At 27.3% G+C, this 21776-nt stretch overlaps 5 protein-coding genes across 5 annotated transcripts; 3 read left to right on the top strand and 2 right to left on the bottom strand.

Moving 5' to 3' along the window:
* The first annotated feature begins 291 nt into the window (after positions 1 to 291).
* LOC103569557 (amidophosphoribosyltransferase) lies at positions 292 to 7866 on the top strand. The gene is made up of 7 exons (XM_008546899.3): positions 292 to 526; positions 1150 to 1416; positions 1495 to 1787; positions 4725 to 4974; positions 5056 to 5292; positions 5708 to 6057; positions 6139 to 7866. Exons 2-7 carry the CDS (start codon positions 1164 to 1166, stop codon positions 6409 to 6411), a joined length of 1656 nt encoding a protein of 551 aa, XP_008545121.1. The 5' UTR covers positions 292 to 526; positions 1150 to 1163; the 3' UTR covers positions 6412 to 7866.
* Positions 7867 to 7950: 84 nt separating this feature from the next.
* LOC103569556 (conserved uncharacterized protein) lies at positions 7951 to 10508 on the bottom strand. The gene is made up of 3 exons (XM_008546898.3): positions 10201 to 10508; positions 8784 to 9042; positions 7951 to 8705 (listed from the first exon to the last, which is right to left on the bottom strand). The coding sequence occupies exons 1-3, from the start codon at positions 10402 to 10404 to the stop codon at positions 7966 to 7968; spliced, it is 1203 nt and encodes a 400-aa protein (XP_008545120.1). The 5' UTR covers positions 10405 to 10508; the 3' UTR covers positions 7951 to 7965.
* A 94-nt stretch (positions 10509 to 10602) lies between these two features.
* On the top strand, positions 10603 to 17806 carry LOC103569555 (protein SDA1 homolog). The gene is made up of 6 exons (XM_014440225.2): positions 10603 to 10706; positions 10765 to 10874; positions 12037 to 12141; positions 14966 to 15064; positions 15710 to 17470; positions 17551 to 17806. The coding sequence occupies exons 2-6, from the start codon at positions 10788 to 10790 to the stop codon at positions 17749 to 17751; spliced, it is 2253 nt and encodes a 750-aa protein (XP_014295711.1). The 5' UTR covers positions 10603 to 10706; positions 10765 to 10787; the 3' UTR covers positions 17752 to 17806.
* LOC103569554 (origin recognition complex subunit 5) lies at positions 12055 to 13797 on the top strand. The gene is made up of 2 exons (XM_008546896.2): positions 12055 to 12141; positions 12272 to 13797. The coding sequence occupies exon 2, from the start codon at positions 12385 to 12387 to the stop codon at positions 13711 to 13713; it is 1329 nt and encodes a 442-aa protein (XP_008545118.1). The 5' UTR covers positions 12055 to 12141; positions 12272 to 12384; the 3' UTR covers positions 13714 to 13797.
* A 2617-nt stretch (positions 17807 to 20423) lies between the features above and the next one.
* On the bottom strand, positions 20424 to 21373 carry LOC103569553 (uncharacterized). The gene is made up of 2 exons (XM_008546894.3): positions 21200 to 21373; positions 20424 to 20889 (listed from the first exon to the last, which is right to left on the bottom strand). The coding sequence occupies exons 1-2, from the start codon at positions 21320 to 21322 to the stop codon at positions 20707 to 20709; spliced, it is 306 nt and encodes a 101-aa protein (XP_008545116.1). The 5' UTR covers positions 21323 to 21373; the 3' UTR covers positions 20424 to 20706.
* Between the last annotated feature and the right edge of the window lie 403 nt (positions 21374 to 21776).

Raw genomic sequence — 21776 nt, 5'->3', positions numbered from 1 at the left:
TTATAATTATAACTAATTAAATATATCAATTACGTAGTAAAATTTTTAAATTTATTATAAAATTTAAAATTTAAAAATTTAAAAATTTAAAATTTTTTAAATACTGACATACAAATAATGACGAATAAAATTTTTTAAATGCTTATTACTTGTACATATATATTTTTAATTAATATATAGAGGTTCATATATACATATAAGTGTATGTGATATATAAAAAAGTAAAGATGTAAGTTTTAAATAAAAGTAAAAGACGCTGCCACGCTGCGGCACTATATCACTTATTGCTACGGGGGCTACACCACGCGGTCCCTCAAAAATTTTAATTTTCTTTCTCTACATATATAAATTACTATATATTTGTACATATATATATATATATATATATATATATATATATATATATATATATTCTGTTGAACACATTTTAGATATTAGATATTATACTAAACCCACTGCCGTAACACTACGTCTTATTTACTTACTGTTGGACGTTGTCTGGAATATCATCAGAATCACGCACGTGGTAAGAGTTTATATATTTATACATAAAAATTTTAAAATATGACTTTTTACAAAAAACCAAATTAATTTATTTAAATTCTCATTTTAATAAAACACTTTATTTAATTATTAATAATAATTGATATTTATTTTAAAAATTCAAAAATTAAAATTTAATTTGGAGTAACGTACAGTAGGAAAAATAAAAAATATTATTTAGTAAAACTTAAATATTTATTTATTATTAACAACAATAATAAATGTGATAAATTTATTGATAGTTGATAGAAAAATAATTTATTATTGCAATAATTTTGTTTTGTAAATAAAATATAAAAAAGTTAATCAATGGTCAATGCTGTTAAATAAAATGATGAAATTTTTGTTATCATAATAATGTGATATTTAACTGTTGACGTATATTGAGATTATTATTTATAATAATATATATAACAAGTACACAGGGGGTCATAAGTTTATAAGACCAATTGAGATAATAATATTTGTGTATTCAAAGTAATAATGACGAAATACATTACTTGGAATATTTAAAAGCATTAAAATCTCTTGATACTGTTTTTTTTTTTTTTTTTTTTTTTATTAATAAATAAATAATTTATTAAACTAGAGTTTATTTTTTTATAGCGGTTATAGTAAAAATGTCTTGTGACACGAGAGAAGAAATAACTGCTGATGAAGATTGTTTGAGTACAATGTCTCGATTGTCTGTAATTAATTCAGCACCATCTATAAGTGGTGATAATGTTGCTAAGTATGTTAAAAAACCACCAAGTAAAGGTGAGACACGTGGGCAAAAATTATCAGGATTGACACATGAGTGCGGAGTATTCGGTTGCATTGCTGCTGGTGATTGGCCATCTCAAGTTGATGTTGGTCAAGTTATTTGTCTTGGTATGTTTTGTATTTATTTATTTTTTTTTTTATTTATTTTATTGCTTATATATTTTATGAATTTATTTAAAATTATAGGACTGGTGGCATTACAACACAGAGGTCAAGAAAGTGCTGGTATTGTAACAAGTGAAGGAATCTGCGCTAAATCATTTCGTGTTCACAAGGGAATGGGAATGATAAATAATATTTTTAATGATGATAGCATGAGAAAATTGAGAGGTAATCTTGGAATAGGACATACGAGATACAGTACCAGTGCAGCCAGTGAAGAAGTTAATTGTCAGCCATTTGTTGTTCATACGGCACATGGAGCACTTGCTGTCGCTCATAATGGAGAACTTGTCAACACGGAATCACTTAGAAAAATGGTTTAATATTTTATTATTCATTATTTTAAGGGGGACCATTAGTATGATGGCCGGAAAAAACGATGACATGCAGTAATTTTTTTAAAGAAAATTACTGCATGGAATGTTTTAATGTTTTAAGAATATATTTGTGGATATATAATGAATATAAGATCAAATTTTAGGACCAAAAAATTCAAAATTCAGCGAGTTATTCACAATCTCCCGCTCAAAAAAAAGTCCCCCCTGCTGCAGTGATAGCGACCTTCAGTCCATGAAATCAAAAAAACCAAAAAGTCTATTAAACTAGAAGGTATTTCTCGTGCCATGACCTTCGGGCTAAGAAAAAAATTTAAATTTAACAAAAGGACGGAGTTTTTAAAAAAAATTTCAAATTTCGCGCAAGAATTTGATGATTTTTGGCCTGGTAAAATTACATTTTTGATTCGATCGAAAAACTGGAGGTTCATAGTACGTAGAGACATATATAAAAGAAACTGAAATTCAAATCAAATCGATCGATGGTTTGTCTTCGAGTTATAAATGCAGCAATTTTGAAAAATGTATTTTCGAGAACCGATAAGCGGCTGCTCTTCAGATGTAACTCAAAAAAACTATTCGAGATATGCACTAGAAATTGTAATATGTTATTTTTGACCGTATAGACTATCGAAATGAACAAACAAAAATGAATTGATTTTTCCAAATTTCACACGGTCCTCCTTAAAGAGTTATAATAACAATAATAATAATATTGTTATTATGTAGAATAGATTGGAGCATTAACCTCTCTACTTGTGTAAAAAAAATTTTTGTTCGTAATTAATTTAGATCTGAATTTCATCCCGAAATTCAGATTATGACACAAATATGACTTTCATCATGAATTTGCTCCAAAACTTTTCGTCTAGTAAATTCGTATCAATTATAAAATGAATTTATTACGTCTTTGAATTGGATTTGAAATTACTTTGATAGAAACTTGACTGAATTTATACTGAATGAAACCTGTTGTCAAATTTATTTATTATCGACTCCGAAATCACCAATAAATTTCTTATATCAAGTACTTGATTTCCGTAACTCAGTTTCGGTTGTAAAATTAATTTATTGAATGAAGTTCGGATTATTTGGATAAAAATTTTGCTTAGTCATAATTTTGTCATGATTAAAATTGTTTTTACAAATTCATGATGAAAGTCATGTTTGTGTCACGATCTGAGTTTAATGATGAAATTTAGATCTAAATTCATTATGAATAAAAATTTTGTTTACAAAGGTACTATAAACAGGTCTAACAAATTTCAGTTCCGAGGTCAGCTCTACCATCACTTTTATACGAATAAATATTTTTATCTAATTATAAATTTATCACATGATATTATTTCCATAATATATATCTACTAAATAGAAATATTAGTTTATCAAATTCTTTCTGAAAAAACAATACTTCCGTTTACGTAATTATAGATGTGATAATGAAAATATTTTGATAGTCGCCATTGGGTAGAAATATTTATCGATAGAAATGTGATGGTAGATATGACCTTGATGGAGTTGTAATTTGGATAGATCTTTTTGTAGTAGAGATGTAAATGAGCTGAATAGATTGGTGGTAATTAATAATAACAATAAGCTAATCTAATTAATTTTTTGACAATCGAATACACAAATTTTTAAATTTGGTAAAATTTTGAAGGAGTACTTCTTCAATCAGTTTATTTAAAATTAACACAAAATTTTAATATAGATTTTATAGGAATTATGTAGAAACTATTTTTGTGTTGTAGAAATTTGAATTTAGAGCCAGTTTTTAAATCCGAGATTTAAATGAAGATTGTTTTATTAGTAGATAGTATACATAAAAAAAATAGATATACGTTACATATAAATTTCAGATATAAAAACCGGCTCTTATAGATAAATAATTTAATAAAAAAATTTAAATTCAATTTTAAAATAGAAGATAGGTTTCTCATATAGAAACCGATCAATTGATATACCTTCTTTTTATTTTCTTTACTTTGCTCTTCAACGAATTAAGAAAAAAAAAGTAAAATTAATATCTCTTATGATATCGCAATTTAAAAATAATTTTTTTTAAACTTTTCCGTTGAAATAAAAATGATAACGTAATTTTTGTGCGTGTAATACGAAAAACAAAAGATATAAATTTGAACGTAAAAAAGTCATTTATTTTTTAGATATTTCGTAGTAGAAAAACTGTATTCCCAAGTTGGAATCTACTTAGACTTACAAAGGCATGAATTAGACCTACAGAGATATACCATGAAACGAACTCTGAATTTTTTAAATCGACTCTTTGATGGTCCCAGACTAGTTCTAAGTCCTATTACACTTCTAGGTGTCATTAATCTACTGATAAAATCGTTGGACCACTTGCAGAAATTTTTTACTATCCTTATAATTTTTTAAATCGACCCTCTGTGAGTCCCAGGCTGCCTGTAGGACCCAATCCACCTTTGGGTAATTAGTCCACTGGAAAAATGGCAAGATCACTTGCATCAATTCTCCAGTAGTCCACAAATTTTACAATTTTGTAGTATTCCTTTTTTTTGTTAAGTCCAGTTACGATTTATGTCTAACTAAGTCTAATTGATGCCTTTATAATTCTTCTTAAATTCACTTAAAGTCTTTGTAAGTCTAAGTAGGTCAATTATTTTTTTCATAAATCCTCCGAAGAGTAGAACAAATCGAAACAAAGTCGCAGATATCTTTATTTTTTAGTTTTCTAGGCCGAAAACAGCTGGAGCCCCTCGTATTAATAATTAAAAAAGTTAATAGAAAACGTCAATTATTAATGTACTTAAATATATAACTTGAAAGTTCATATAAATTTAAATTTCTATTACGTGAAAAAATAGCTTACACTAAAAAATAATACTTATAGTAATAAATATTTTAAAAAAATAATAATTTGAATTAAAATTGTAATAGGTACTTGGTAGAGGTGTTGGGTTATCAACGCACTCAGATTCCGAATTGATAACACAAGCACTGTGTTTAAATCCTCCAGAAGGTGAAGTCAATGGTCCTGATTGGCCAGCACGTATAAAGCATCTCATGCAGCTGGCTCCATTGTCTTATTCCTTAGTTATTATGCAGCGAGACAAAATTTATGGTGTACGAGATCCTTATGGTAATCGTCCACTTTGTCTCGGTAAAATTGTTCCTGTTGGTAAACTAAGTAAGAGTTATTTTTATATTATATTTTTATTCATTATTACTTAAGATTCTTATTAAAAATTTTATTTTTTAAAATTTTTAGTTGGAAATGATTCAGACGATGATGAAGATGCCGAAGGCTGGGTAATATCATCAGAATCATGTGGTTTTCTTAGCATTGGCGCACGTTATGTACGTGAAGTATTTCCTGGTGAAATTGTTGAATTAACTAGAGAAGGAATAAAGACTATTGATATTGTTGAGAGGCCTGATAAAAAACCTCAAGCATTTTGTATATTCGAGTACGTTTACTTTGCACGAAGTGACAGTATTTTTGAAGGTAAAAATTATTTTAGATAAATATAATTTTTAGGCATAATGACAAGTTGCTCCAAAACCTCTCTATGCACAGACAACTCTAGCACTTCTCCGCCTAAAACATGTCTATCGTAAAATAAAACTATTCTATAACTGATTACTCCAAAACATCTATCTATCTTATAACGAGGTCGTACTGTATACGAAATTATATCAGGTTTCGATGCTCGAGCTTCGAACATTTTTTTTTACACCGGAGTCTGGATATTGAATAGATAAGTTTCGAAGTTGTTTGCGATTGAGAAGAGTTGTTCTAGATAGAGATGTTTTAGGTAGAGAAATGCTGTAGAGTCGTCTGTGCATAGAGAGGTTTTCAAGTGACTTGTCATAATGTCAAGTTTAAAATTTAAAAAAACTACCAACTTTTTAAATTAAAGGTCAAATGGTGTACTCAGTAAGAATGCAATGCGGTAGAGTTCTTGCTATTGAATCACCAATAGAGGCAGATATTGTAAGCTCAGTACCTGAGTCGGGTACAGCAGCAGCCCATGGTTACGCACGTGAATCCAAAATTCCATTTGCTGAAGTACTTTGCAAAAATAGATACGTCGGCAGGACATTTATTCAACCCAGTACACGATTAAGACAACTGGGTGTTGCTAAAAAATTTGGCGCACTGTCAGAAAATGTCAAAGGAAAGAAACTTATCCTTATTGATGATTCAATAGTACGAGGAAATACTATTGGGCCAATTATAAAACTTCTTCGTGATGCTGGAGCTAAAGAAGTATTTTTAAATTTTGATATTGATGATTTTATTTACCAGCTTTATTTTACTTTATTATTAATTATTTTAATAATTTTATAGGTACACGTAAGAATCGCTTCTCCACCATTGAAATATCCATGTTACATGGGGATAAATATACCAACGCGTGAAGAATTGATAGCGAATAAACTTGATAATATTAAATTAGCCAAACATGTTGGCGCTGATTCACTTGTATATTTGTCTGTTAATGGACTTGTTGCCGCTGTAAGACACGGAATGGATAATCGTCAAAGCAGTTATATCGGTCACTGCACTGCTTGTTTAACTGGTGAATATCCAGATGAATTACCTGGTGATCTTGTTTGGTGAAAAATAACAAACAAAAAAAAACTATTGAAATACCTCAAGCCCAATTAATATTTAAATGTTAGTAAATAGACAAAATATTTTACGAATAAGTAACATTCCAAGTTAACTTACAGTGCAGATTGCCCGTGTAAGAAAAATTCGTTTCAAATATGACCCTGACAGTGAACTTGTAAAATTGAGACAATTCCGAACTTTGAAAAGTGTGAAAAGTTTTCAACTAGTGTGGACGCGGGATGTTTTTTTTTTTTTAGTTTTTTAAGAGGATTTGTCATCTATTCTCTTTCTCACACATGTGAACAAACGAAACGGTCTTTCTTGCACTTACATTAGCAAATGGAAATTTTAAATGAGTCGTTTTTAGAGACAAACTGCAATTTTCGAACGAGAAGCATTTCATTTGATAAGTAATAACTACGCGTCGATTGAAATATTTTATTTAATGATTTGTGTCTTTATCTAGGAAAACGGTTCATTTGAAAATCATATATTTCACTCTCAAGCAAAATTGATTTTAATTGATAATTTTCTGAGTTTATAATAGTTCGTTATTAATTCCAACTCAAGTAACACGCATACAACTTTAAGAGGTCTTTTAAAAGAATAAGACATTTTTTTTTGTTTCAAAGTCACGTTTTTTAGTATAAATAAGACATGCGAATGTTAATCCTAGGAGACATAGAAAATTTGTGTTGTTTTTCTTGTCTTAAGAAAGCCATGTCAGTTAAAAAATTGTTTAGATTATTTTTTTTTACTACAGTAGGACCTCGTTATAAGACTATTAGTTTCTCTCTCAAACTATCGCGATACCTGTTTTATAAAAAAGACAGAATGATAGTCTTATAACGAGGTCCGACTACTATTTGTAATTTATTTTTTATCGTCACTTGTGTCTTTTAAGTAGATATTTTTTCGGTGACATAAATTTCTGATCGTTTTGTCAACATATTGGTGCCTTATCGATAAGTCAAAAAACAGCCTAAAAATTGACATCTTGTAGATGTCACAAAGACATGTGTGTTACTTGGGAATCACTCATTTTTATGGATTATTTTTGAACGTCAAAAAATTAAAAAAAAATGGCCTTCCCAAAAAGTTCTAATAAAAGTCAAAAAATGTTCATGAATATTTTTTTTTTTTTTCCTCATACCTGAATAATTCTAGTAAAAGTCGGGAATCTTCTAATTCTTTTTTCTTTTAATGTTCTTCAGCCCAAAAAATTGTCAATTCAAATTACTTTTGCTCAAAAAATTAAAAAAAAAACGTGCAGGAAAATTCTACGTTAGTTGAAAGTTGTTCACGTTCCAAATTTTTCAGTTTCAGAAATGTTCAACTTAAAGTTCAGAATTGTCTCAATTTGGGAAGTTCACTGACATAAAATTTTTTGGAACGACTTTTTTTTACATGGGTGAATTTAAATTGTAAAAAAAAAATGAAGCTTATACTAATTAGAAAATGAAATACCACTACAATAATTAAAAAAAAAATATTTCTTTGTATTAAACCTACAAAATGATTGTATATAAATTACTTGTTATGAAAATTAAAATTTTTTTATTATGTATTAGAATAAATTTTTTCATCGGCAGCTTTTTTCTTAAGCCTATCTGTTATTTCTTTCATCTTGGCCTCTCGTTTTTTCTCTTTAACTGTTTTTCTATCTTCCATTATTACTTCCGGCTTATCAGATAACTCAGTGCTATTCAATTCGTCTTCATTATCATCAGCATTATCATTATCATCAATTGTGACATCACTTGTTCCTTTATTGGCAAGCAAACTGTCAATAACAACATCATCCGGGTCACGATTTAAAATTTTTTGTACCTCATCTTCAGTAACTACTTCACCACTTTTTGTACATTTAACTTTTTTAGGAAGTCTTTTGGGACACACTCTTATGGGTACGATTTCAATATGACCATGATTTATATGATTTATCGATTCATTATTTTGGTCAGAGTTGCTTTCCGTTTTTGGATTAACCCAAGGAATACTATCTTTGGATGTTGATGGTCCCGGATCTATTACCGTAAATTGCTGGTTATCATTATCGTTACCGCTATCATTAGTCAGATTTATCTCATTATTTGTTTCATTTATCGAACTAGTATTGGCATCAATTAAGGGATCATTTGTATTTTCAACTTTAAATATAGCAAATGGATTATCATCATCTGATTCAGAGTCTGGTTCAATACCTTGCTGTCGTTTTTCTTCACGTTGTTTTTGTTTTTCTAAATATTCATCCATTGCATTTAATCGTTCGTTTCTTTTTTCCGTCCAAAGTTTCAAAGCTGCACGTAAATAAAATTATTAATTGTTATTTATATTAATATTAATAAATCTTTATTATAAATATAATTTAAAAATACCTTTATCTTGATAACTAGGAGGAATCCCAAAGTCCTTAAGGGTTTTAATATTAGGAATACAACTTGAATGTTCGGAATCACCCAAGACTTCAAGTCTTGGCTTGACAAAAATTCTCTTCATCTTTAAAATTTTATCAACTTTTCCAAAGTATTTTATATTTATCGGTTTATCAAACACTGGATCACCAACAGGTGGATTAGGATCTTTTTCGAAAAATAAACTCGTACCTACGTCATCCTCATACGTTCCTTCGTAATGCTAACGAATAATAAAATAATTATAATATAAAAAAATTTTTATGGTTTTATAAAAAAATTTAATCTCAGCCCGTGCAAAAAAAATCGTTTCAAAAAAGTTCATGACAGTGAACTTACAAAATTGAGACAATTCTGAATTTTGAGTGGAATATTTTTGTAACTTTGAAAAAATTAAGAAGTGAAAAATTTTCAACTGGTGTAGGCTTTTCCTGCATGTTTTATTTTTTAATTTATGAACTTACAAAATTGTCAATTTAAATCAATTTTGCTTAAAAAATTAAAAAAAAAACTGCAAGAAAAGTTCTCATTAGAAAATTTTTATGAGTGTGAATGTAACAGACATCAGACAAATTTAAAATTATAAATAATAAATAAATAGAGTAAATAATTAAAAAAATAATATTTATGAAAATGCACTTATTAATTTTAAAATTTTTTAAATGCCCATTTTTTTTTAATTTAATTTTTTTAATTATTAGTCTATTTACTATAATTTTAAATTTGTTTGATGTCTGTTACATTCACACTCATAAATTTTTCATACTTTCAATTATTTTAAAGTTCTACAGATGTTCAACTAAAAGTTCAGAATTGTCTCAATTTCAAAAGTTTACTGTCAGAAACGTTTTTAGAAAATTTGTTTTTACACAGGAATGTCCTCAATAGTAAATCTTTTAACTCTATTTTTAAATTTTATTTTACAGGAGATGCATGAATACAAAATACTTAGATATTGTTATCATCTAAATAAATGCGTATTGATCTTAGGTCATATCTTTTATGACCATTGTTAGCAGGAAATATGAACAAGTTATTTAATTAATTAACTGCAGTTAACATGTTTGCTAATGAGTATGTTGATATTAAAGAAATAATTAAAAAAATGTACATAGAGAGTGAGTGTGAATGTAGCAGACATCAAATTTAAAATAATAAATAAATAGAGTAAATAATTAATAAAATAAAATTTATAAAAAGGGTATTTAAAAAATTTAAAAATTAATAAGTGCATTTTTTAAAAATTATTTATTCTATTTATGTATAATTTTAAATTCGTCTGATGTCTGCTACATTACACTCATACACAGAGATGTAAAAAAAGCTTTGGTATCAAATAATAAAAATATATTTCTGTTAATATTAATTTAAAAAAATTTACTTTTCCATTAATCTGCATAATTGGATGCTCCATATCCAATCCAATCATATCCAATTGAAGTTTTTCATCACAAAAAATATTAGACTCAGATATACCTTCGAAGTCAACATAAACTAAAATTTCTTCTTCCTCTTCATCATCAAATTCATCATCATCCTCTTCAATTTCATTATCATAATTTATAAACTCTTCTTCATTTGTCATTTTTATTTATAAATTTAAAGAGACTTCATTATTTTTCTTAACCTAGACTAGAACCAGCAACCAGCAGAGATAAACAAAATGAATTTTATATTTACTGTCAACACGTGTGAGAGCACGTGATTGAAAAATTAAGTGATACCAACAAAATGACACTAAAAAGCTTAAACTACAGTTTGGTGATTTTTTTTTCTCGTTTTCTCAGCTTGGCTTCCTCTTGCCATAACCGTCAAATTTTATTTAGAATAAATCACAAACACGTGTTTATTTCTAAATAAAACTGTAATTACTGAACTTAATTAATAGTAAGTTAAAAGTAAATTGTTAATTTAAAAACTTTTATTTAATTATTTATATTTTCAGTTTTTATTTTCATGGAGTAAAAAATGGTTCGACACAACAATCAATTGCCAAATAATTTACCACAGCTGCAAAATTTAATAAAACGTGATTCTGAATCATATAAAGAAGAGGTAATTGTTCAATATTATTATTTATAATTAATATAATTCTATTTAAAATTAATAATTACTAGTGGAATTATTATGATCCTGAAGTTGGCAGACAATTAATAATTTTTGAATTTTTTTCCTACTACTTAATTATGAAAAGAAAAAAAAATTAAAAATATGCACATATAGAAAATTAAAACATCTATAAGTGCATTTGTTTGTAATATTTTTTTTTGTATAATTTATCATTTTTTACGGATTCAAAAACTAGTAGACGTCGGTCAAACTCAGTATCAACAGTAAATAATTGATAAAATAAAATTTAAAAACATAAAAAACTAATGAGTGCATTTTTTATAAGTATTTTTTTTTAAATTATTTACTCTATTTATTTAGAATTTTAAATTTATCTAACGTCTGCTACATTCACATTCATATGGAATTGCTATTCAATTTATTTTAGTTCTAATTCTATTTTTAGTTTGAAAATTTTTTTTTGTCATAAATTAAATAATTTATAAATATTTAATTGATAAAAAAAAATTATAATACGGTTAAGTTGAATAATTTTTTTTGCTGTCAGAATAATTTAGAGTTTCAAAAATCTAATTAGATTTCTAATACCGAAAGTTGCTGATAACCGCGAATTTGTTCATTTATAGAAAATAAACTCAACATTGATAGAAACAAATTTATAAAATTCATACCTACGTGTGTGAATGTAACTGACAAGTGGCAATTTTTTTAATTTTTGAAGAAATAAATAAAATAAAAATTAAAAAGTCCGTATGTAGATCAATGCAAAAATATTACGCGCATTTTTTTGAATTTCATTATTTCAATAAATTCATTTATTTATTTAAAATTTATAAATTGGCTGATATCTCCTACATTCACACTCATAAATTCATACAAAATAATGTTTTTTAATTTTTATGTGTATATCCTCAAATAACTCTAATAATTTGTAATTTTCGAATTTTTTTCAACAATTCAAGTAGAAAATAAGAAAAACTAAAAACATGCTCATGTACAAATTCTAAAAAACTACAGGTGCAATTAAAAAAATTTTTTTTTGTAATTTATTATTTTTAAAAAAATCTACAAATTAATAATCGGCTGATTTCAATATATTAAATAATTACAAAATATTTTTAAAACTAATAATAAATTTTTTTTTTAGTTTCTACAACAATACAACCATTACAAATCAACATTAGAAGTATTCCGTCTTACCCCGAGTGAATTTAACAAAAGTCTTGATGAATTGGTGATGTTTTTAGCCCAGGTAAATACAACAATTAATATTACTAGTAATTAATTATCAGTATTTAAATAAAAAATCTAAACTTGAGTAGACTTGATTACTATTTAAACGAAAACAAAATATATGAGAAATATTTTCGTTTATCTTTCAGGTATAAAAAACACGTAATCAAGTTGGATAACTACTAATAATATAAGCTTACAATAATATTATTTATAATTTATTTAATCATCATAATTATAAGCACTGATTAAAAAAAAAAAAATGGAAGACTGCCTAAAGCATATGCGTAAAAATATTATCTGCCGAGATAAAATAATAAGTAAATTATATTCACTGATTGGCAATAGCGATGAACCAATGCCGCAAAATTTATTTATTTACGGTCATTTGTCAACTGGAAAGTCACTTGTCATTGAATCTCTATTAAAATATATTAATTACAGACACTCGATAATTAATTGCATTGAACATCCGAGTAGCAAAAGTTTATTCGAGTATATTTTAAATGATATTAATAATTACAAGGATAATAAATCATTAGATGATTTAAAAAACAATTATAAGTGCGATAACTTTATGCAGTTTATTGATCATCTTAAAATAATACAATCGAACAATTATGATAATTATGGCAATAGTCCGATAGTTATAGTATTAGATAAATGTGAGGGTTTACGTGACATGGATTCAAATTTACTACCGGGATTTTTACGTCTTAATGAGCTAACAAAATTAAATATTATGACAGTTCTAATAAGCGACATTGTTTGGGATAAATATTTTATAAAAACAGGAATTATTGAACCGCTTAAAATATTTTTTACTCAGTATACATTTGAAGAAATAGCTGAAATTTTGTATCTCTACCGTCCTGATAATTACAGAAGTGAAACATTTTATAAAAATTATATTAATTTATTTTTATCTGTATTCTTTCGCTATTGTCGTGACATAAATGAGCTTCGTTACATGGCAATATTAAATTACAAAAAATATATCGAGCCAATAAATTTAGGACTGTGCAAGGATACCGATGTAACAACACTCTGGCGTAATATATCTAGTACACTGAAAGCTAATTTAGAAGTTATATATTTACGAGTGTCAACAGACGACTTTACAGAACGTACTCAGCTCTCGCAGGAAATAGAATCAACTACTAAATTAGCTTTGAGTTTTGAATTGCCATTTTACGCAAAATTTATGTTGATAGCCGCTTATTTGGCTTCTTACAATCCGCCGAAAGAAGACAAACGTTTGTTTGTTAAAGCAAGTGATAAAAAAAAGAAACGTCCTACTATTAATATGAAAAAACGTATCACCATGTTCACACATATTGGGCCACGTACTTTTCCATTAGACCGTATGCTGGCTATTTTCTGTGCTATTTCTGAAGAAAAAATAGATATCAGTGCCAACTTGCTTGCTCAGATACCGACAATGTGTCAGTTGGGTTTATTGACGACTGTAGGAGATAATAATTTAGATGAACCTAAATTCAAATGCTGCGTCAATTATGATTTTATCACAGTTATTTCGAAAAAAGTCGGATTTAATGTCAAAAATTATTTGTATGATTTCATTCATTAATTTATTTATGCCTCATTCATTTTATTTTATATATTTCTTATTTAAATAAATGCTTTGTATTTAATCATTTATTTATTTATAATTTATTATTTATTATCATTATTATTTTAACAATTATACGTATTATCTAGTCATGAAGTTTTATTTATTTAGTCATTGAAATTTATTGTTAATTTTTTTTTAAATTTATCTATTAGGGATGTATAAATTTTGTTTTAAAATTTTGAATTATTCGTAAATTGTTCCTGTTATTCAAGTACTCAAGTAGCACACTTGTCTTTGAGACATCTATAAGATATCAGTTTTTAGGCTACTTTTTGACATATTGATAAGGCACCAATATGTTGACAAAATGATCAGAAATTTATATCACCGAAAAAATACTTACTTAAAAGACAGAAGTGACGACAAAAAATAAATTACAAATAGTGGTAAATAAGTCATGAAAACGACTTTTCAATTGACATAAGACAGAAAAAACAACACAAATTTTCATGAGTGTGAAAGTAGCAGACATCAGACAAATTCAAAATTGTAAATAAATAGAGTAAATAATTTAAAAAATAATATTTATAAAAAATGCACTTATTAATTTAAAAATTTCTTAAATGTGCTTTTTTTTTAAATTCAAATTTTTAATTATTTACTCTATTTATTAATAATTTTAAATTTGTCTGATGTCTGCTATATTCGCACTCATAAATTTTCTCTGTCCCTGAAGCCAACATTTGCATGTCGTACTTATACCAAAAAAATGACTTTGAATAAAAAAAAAATTTGTCTTATTCTTTTAAAAGCCATCTTTAAGATATTATTAAAAAATTGTCTCTGTGCTACTTGGGATAATTCGTGATTTTTAAAATTGTTCCATTAACTTATGAATTATTTGTGTTTTTGAATCCTCGAAATTCGTATTAAATAACTTGAAAATTTTGATTATTCAAAAGTTAAATCGAATAATTACAAATTTTTGATTAATTTAGTTTAAATTCCTTATTGGATACTAGGATTTGATTCGAATACTATTTACACATCCCAATTATTTGTCAATTAATTAAAAAAAAAATCATTTTTGAATTGACATTAATACAATTCTTGAAAAAATTGTTAATAGAATTTGAAGAAAAAAATTTTACAGTCAACACTCGAAGTGGGCGATGTCTATATATGTTAAGATTAAAATTAGTTAAAGTAATTACACTACATATAATTAAATAATATTTAATTAAGAGTAACTTATTATTTTACACAGGTGGCTCATTGTTACACAACTGATTTGGTATCATATCCACAAGAATTAGTGGATATCCTTAAAACGCACGCTACGATACTTGATCATGAGATGCGAATGGTAAATTAAATTTTAAAATACACTGGTCACAAAAATTAAAGGATATAAAAAAAATTCCAAATTTTTGAGTGATTTTCAACATGCTGTAACTCAGTGAAAAATGATCGTAGAGTAAAAAAAAAAAGCAAATTGTAGCTTGAAGTTTCTTGTTTTCAGATTTAGACTTCAAATTTTTTTTATTATGCACTGTTTCAAAGTAATCCTAAAAAACCGACGCAAATAAAATTTTCCAAATTTTTGTTCGTCTTTAAAGAAGTCGATGGGCTCCAATAATTTTTTTTTTTTTTTGATAATCTGACCTCATGCCTCTTTTAGAAAATTGTATGCCCTTTAATTTGCCGCCCTCAAAAAGTCTTTACGATGATTTGCCGCCGAGTTATCATTGATTAAAACAAAAAAAGTCTATTTTGGCTTTGACAATCAATTATCCGGAATATATTAGTCACACACAGAATGGAAGTAGGGTTTTGAAAACTGCAAAATATTCTCTATAAGACACAATTAGTGGCTGTTGATGAATGTTGAAAATCACTAAAAAATTTGGAATTTTTTTTATATCCTTTTATTTTTGTGGCCAGTGTATCATACTGTTAAAGTATCTAAATATTTAAATGACTTACAAAATATTTTTTTTTCTATTTTTAGACATTTTGCAAGGCATTGATATTACTGAGAAATAAAAATTTATTAACGCCTACAGCATTACTGAGTTTATTTTTTGAATTATTAAGATGCGAAGACAAAAATTTAAGGGAGTTTCTTCAAAATCACATAATAACGGACATAAAAAATTTGAATATTAAACATAAAAACTCAAAAGTAAATACTGTCTTACAAAATTTTATGTTCAATGCATTAAAAGATTCAAATGCACGCGCGGCTAAAATGTCCGCGGATATAATGATTGAGTTGTATAAGAAAAATATATGGAATGATGTTAAAACGGTTAATGTATTAGTGACAGGATGTTTTTCTAAAATAACTAAAGTAATGGTGACTTGTTTGAAATTTTTCTTGGGAACGGATCCAGATGAAAAAAATGATGACAGCAGTGATAGTGATGATGATGCACCGGATTTGAAAGGTGTTATGATGGCAAATAAAGTCAATAAGAAGACGAAGAAACGTGAAAAGCAGTTGAAGAAAGCAAAACAATTATTTGCTAAAGCTAAGAACAAAAAATCTAAAGCACCTCAGTTTAATTTTTCAGCATTGCATCTAATACATGACCCACAAGATTTTGCAGAGAAACTTTTTGTGTTAATAAAGAAGAATAATGATAGATTTGAAATAAAATTAATGATCGTAGATGTGATTTCACGATTAATTGGTCTTCATAAATTATTTTTGTTGAATTTCTATCCGTATTTGCAACCATTTTTACAACCGCATCAACGAGAAGTAACAAAATTACTTCAATGTATTGCTCAGGCTTCACACGAATTGGTACCTCCGGATGTCATGGAGCCGGTAGTGAAAGCGCTGGTTAATAATTTTATAACTGAAAGAAACTCTGGTGATGTTATTGCTATTGGGTTGAATGCGGTGCGTGAAATTTGTTCACGTTGCCCGCTGGCGATGAATGAAGACTTGCTCCAGGATTTGGCGATGTACAAAAACTACCGAGAGCGCAGTGTTATGATGGCCACGAGGTCGCTGATATCATTGTTCAGGTCCACGATGCCGGAATTGTTGCACAAGAAAGATCGTGGAAGACCTACAGAAGCTTCGGTTGCTTTGGAAGCACTTCAGTATGGTCAAGTTGATGCTAAAGATTTTGTACCGGGTGCTGAAGTTCTTTTAAAACCGGCTGAAGATCTAAGTGATGTTGATAGCGATGCCACTGAAGATGATAGCGATGGAGAGTGGGTGGATGTCAATCATAGTAGTGATGAAGGTGGAGGTCAAGATGTTGATGATGGTGATGATGATGATGATGATGATGAAGGTGAAGAAGATGATAGTGATGAAGATGAAGATGAAGATGGCAGCGATGAAGAAGAAGAAGAAAATGATGAAAAGTCTTTGGAAGATGATAAAAAAAATGATGAAGAAAAAAGTATAAAGAAAAAGAAAAAAATAGAAAAACCAAAAAAAAGAACAAAATTAGATAGAAAAAAAGATAAAATGGAACGACTTGCTAGAATGAAAAAAGTTAAAAAACAAGAATTTACTGCTGAAAAAAAAGAAAAAGCTGCTCAGATATCTACTGAGAGAATATTGACTGATGAAGATTTTAAGAGGATTGATGCAGCTTTGGTAAAACAACAAATAACTAATGCAAAGCGTGGAGTCAAAAGACCTCTTGTTGAAGAAAGTAAAAGTGAGCTGGTAAAACTTGGAGATATTGAGAATATTTATAAGAAGAGGAAGCATGACAAGCAGACTAGAATTGAGAGTATTAAGGTATTTTATTATTTTTTTTATGATCCGTTAGATAGAAGTTAACATGTGTTTAATTTATTTGTTTTTTTTTTGTTTAACAGGACGGAAGAACGGATAGAGAAAAATTTGGGTACAAAGACGGGCGCCAGAATCCAATGTGCAGTAAAACAAATCGTGAGAAAAAGAAGAAAAAAGCTTTCCAGATGATAAAGCATAAAATAAAAAGTAAATCAAAACGCTCATTTAAAGATAAACAAGTAGCGTTGAGAAATCATTTACTTCATCAGAAAAAAATGAAATAAATAATTATATTTATGTAAAGATGAATAAATACAAAAATATATATTTATATAAGTTTTTCTTTGCGTTTTTTAATTCAGAATCATATCATTCAGTTATAAAAAAAGGTGTGTGGTGTAAATTTTCTAAACAAAAGACATCGTGTACTTTTTTTGAAAACTCGATAGATGCTAAGATATTTGAAGTGAAAATTGACTGGGGTCTTATAGAATTATATAGAATAACTTTTATTCTACTAATCAGTTATAATCAACAATTAAAAAATTATTTTTACGTTAATTATTAAAAATCAAAATACAATTAAATAATTCAGTTGACATAGCTAAAATTATGGGAACAATTCATGAAATATTATAAAACAAATAATATTAATAGGTAAAAAAAATCGTTCACCATTATTATAACCTTCAATTCTATAATTATTTTCCTGTACAGAATTTTAATTACACTTTATGAAGTGATTATTAATAGGATTAAAATTGTGATATTTAAAAACATTTTAAAAGATAATACATCATACACAGTAAAAAATATTGTGTATCTGTGTTAAAGACGGTCCGTGTTGATTATTTTGTGTCAAATCAACACTTTCTTTAAAATTTTTAATCGATCTACTGTTCAACACTAAAAGTGTTACCTAGTACAAAAATTTTAATTATCAACATTTATTAAGTGTTACTTTAAATAAAATCAACACAAAAAAAGTGTTGAAGCGACAGTTGAATTGTGTTAAAAAAAATGTCTTTCTTCTATTCGCGCGGGAAGCGCCATTGTAAGCATCAGTTCTGCTTGGTTAGATATTATTTTTGTGACATTGGTTTTATGTATTTTCAATTGGACATAAAAAAATTAAGTTGACAAAATTGATGAATCTTATAGTTAAAAAAAAAAGAATTATTTTAAAAATTGCACTTGTAGCTTTTTTATTTTTCTACATGCGCATATTTTTAGTTTTATTTATTATTTTTTTTTTTTTTCCGTAATTGATTTGTTGAAAAAAAGCGAAGTAAATACAGAAGATGACTGTTTATTTATTCTATCCCCTCGATGTGAAATTCACTCCGAAGGAAAGTTTAATTTAATATTAAAATTTTGGTTCGGAGTAAAATTTACTCCTAAAGGAGTTTAATTTAATATTGAAACTCCGAACCGGAGTGGATGCGGATTGCAATAAAATCCAGATCATTTCGAAATCACTCTGCTGAAAAAACAAACTCCTCATTTACTGTGTATGCGGAGTGATTTTTTTAAACTTGAGGACTCCGAGTAATGCAGTGAATTCGGATTCAAATAAAATCCGTAATCACTCCCAATTTTTCACAGTGTGTGACTCGTAAGCAAGTTTGATTTTAAATATCATTTGACTTTTTGTTAGAAATTCCAGGCCTCATTTATTAACAAACAAAAATCATTAAATTGTTCGTTTCTATATATACATATTATTTTTTTTGTTTTTAAAAAAAAAATTTTAAAATTATCTTATAATTTAGTATATTTCCCGAATACAACAAAACCATGAAAACTGCGCTTTCGAAATGTTACTCGAATGAACATATGCCTCTGCAGCTGTTCGGAAGTCATTGAGATATTTATCTGTGTCAAACACTATCTTCTTTCGTAGGTAGAAAAATTTATTGAGAGCTGCAGAATGTTGATATAGTATTCTAAAAAAAAACTCGTGTCATCTTCTCATTTTTTATTATTTCCTGTTACTAAAAACCCTTAGAAAAGTTTCACAAAAATATCTAAATCTATTACTTACATATACTTTATAAGGGTGAATTTCTGAATTTTAAATATATGATTATGTAACGTTAAAAAATGATACAATGAGTACAAATTAATACATATTCATTGTCGAGTACTTTTCACCAAATTCAGTAAGTGTTACAACTATTACGAAACGAACATATTTTTTTGCAATTTGTATCTGGGAAAAAAAAATTCCCAATCCACCCAGACGGTCAAATGAAAGAATGAAAAATTACGCAATATAGTGATCTAATTATTCTTATGGGTAATTAGACCATTTTCGCATTTTCATAATTTTGGGATCAAATAAAAAGTCATATTTTTCAGCGATATTTGGTCAACTTGATGTAATAAAGAATAGGCATAGGTGGCAAAAAATTTCTTATAATTCACGAGGTTTGTATTTTTTATTCTTAATGAAATTTGCAATAATTTTTTTATGAAAATAATATGAAACATTTGCTTGTTCATTTTCATCCCCCGTAATTTGTAACTTCTTAAAATCAACTAACAGTAAGAGCTTTTTGAAATACATCTTATATTATCATGGTTTCCTAGTTTAAAAGGTCATTTACCACTACATCACACCCAAATAATAATAAAAGTACTGAAAAATCTATAGTAAAATCTATAGGGAAAATTTACTTCTTCAATTCTCATATTTCCTTATTAAAATTCTGTACTTTTGAAGATTAAAGTGGCAAAGGGTTAACTGGAAAGACCCGCATTTTTATTCGAACAGAATGCCTTACTTAAGAAATAGCATATTTTCAATAGTTTATGAAAATTTAGGCCAAAAATAAATATTTTGGTTCATTATGTATCGGGAAAAAATAATGAGCAAGAAGGTAGCACCTCAAAGTATTTGAAAAGTATAGAAAATTTTAGATCCTTTAACATCCTTACAAGAAACGGCTACTCGTTTATGAATAAATTCTTTTATTGTTTGTTATATTATTATTTATTAATAATGAATTGTTGAAAGAAGAAATAATTTAACAAATAATAAACAAAATATATATAATAATTTATAATTAAATGGTATTTGTGGCTTAAATAAATATTTTATGACGATTAAAAATTTAGAGCTGTCAAAATGAGATCTGTCTGCAGAATGGAAACATGACAGGCTCGCGCTACACATTCACACATATACACATGATTGAATGTGTACTTGGCGCGAGATATACTGATGTATCTCTGGCTTAAGACAGATTTTCTACCCCAGATTTGATGGTGTCCCAATTACTTTTGGCGACTTCAGCAGCCTCATTCACTTGAGATAAGACATTTACAGTATTCGATGTACAAGTTCCGGAGAAGAACATTAATGGCAGTTGTGTGCATTGAGTTCCAGGACAACAAAGATCAAAAGCCAGCGCGAGACACTGAAAAAAAAAAAAAAATAATAATAATAATAATACAGCAACAAACAAAATAACAAATTAAGAGATTAAGATTAATCAAAATTTTCTCAATTTATTATATATCGTTGGCTTAATAATAGTTATATGTTTAAGTTCAGGTTTAGCCAATCGAAATAAATCAAATTAGTTAAATCAATCTCAATTAGGAGCTTGAATTATATCTAGTTCCTAGTACATATTTATTTTCTCAATTAATGATTAATATAATATATATTTTTCCTCGATATTATTGTATTGAACATAATAAAGTTGATAGTCAACAAATACTCACAGGCGTTCCTTTTGGTAAACATTGCTTAGTAGGTTTGCTGGGCACATTTGAATCTTCCAAATTTTGACCCATAGCACAAATGAGTAATGCAGAAAAAGCAAAGATTAGTAAAACTTTAGACATATTTATTTTTTTTTTTTTATTGATACCAAATAAAGTAATAATGGTTCTATTACTTTTCAACTATATTCATTCTGAAAAAACATCTACTTATATACGTTGTAAAATAAGTGGGGAATATTAAAATTTTGTTTACTAAATTCCTCGTAATTATTTTTTTTATATCAATTAATGATTACTTCGATAAGATTTATTTTCTACGTTAATTGTAGTTATCTTATCTTGAAAATAGTCTATTCTAGTGTATAAGACATTGAAAGTCTTTAATTAGCAAGAAACTGATAACAGAAATCAATTTTTTAAATAGTTTTTCATGACGCAAAACCAATTATTGAATTTATTAGAAATCTACGTCAAAAACTGAATTAATAATTAATTTGGTATTAAATTTAGTAATTGGCTGTGCGTCATATGAAAAATTATATAAAAAATCTACGCATTGGTTGGCCTTGTGGGT

This window comes from Microplitis demolitor, chromosome 7 (genome assembly GCF_026212275.2).
Source record: "Microplitis demolitor isolate Queensland-Clemson2020A chromosome 7, iyMicDemo2.1a, whole genome shotgun sequence".
NCBI lineage: Eukaryota > Metazoa > Arthropoda > Insecta > Hymenoptera > Braconidae > Microplitis > Microplitis demolitor.
This window is presented reverse-complemented; position numbering and strand designations above follow the sequence as displayed.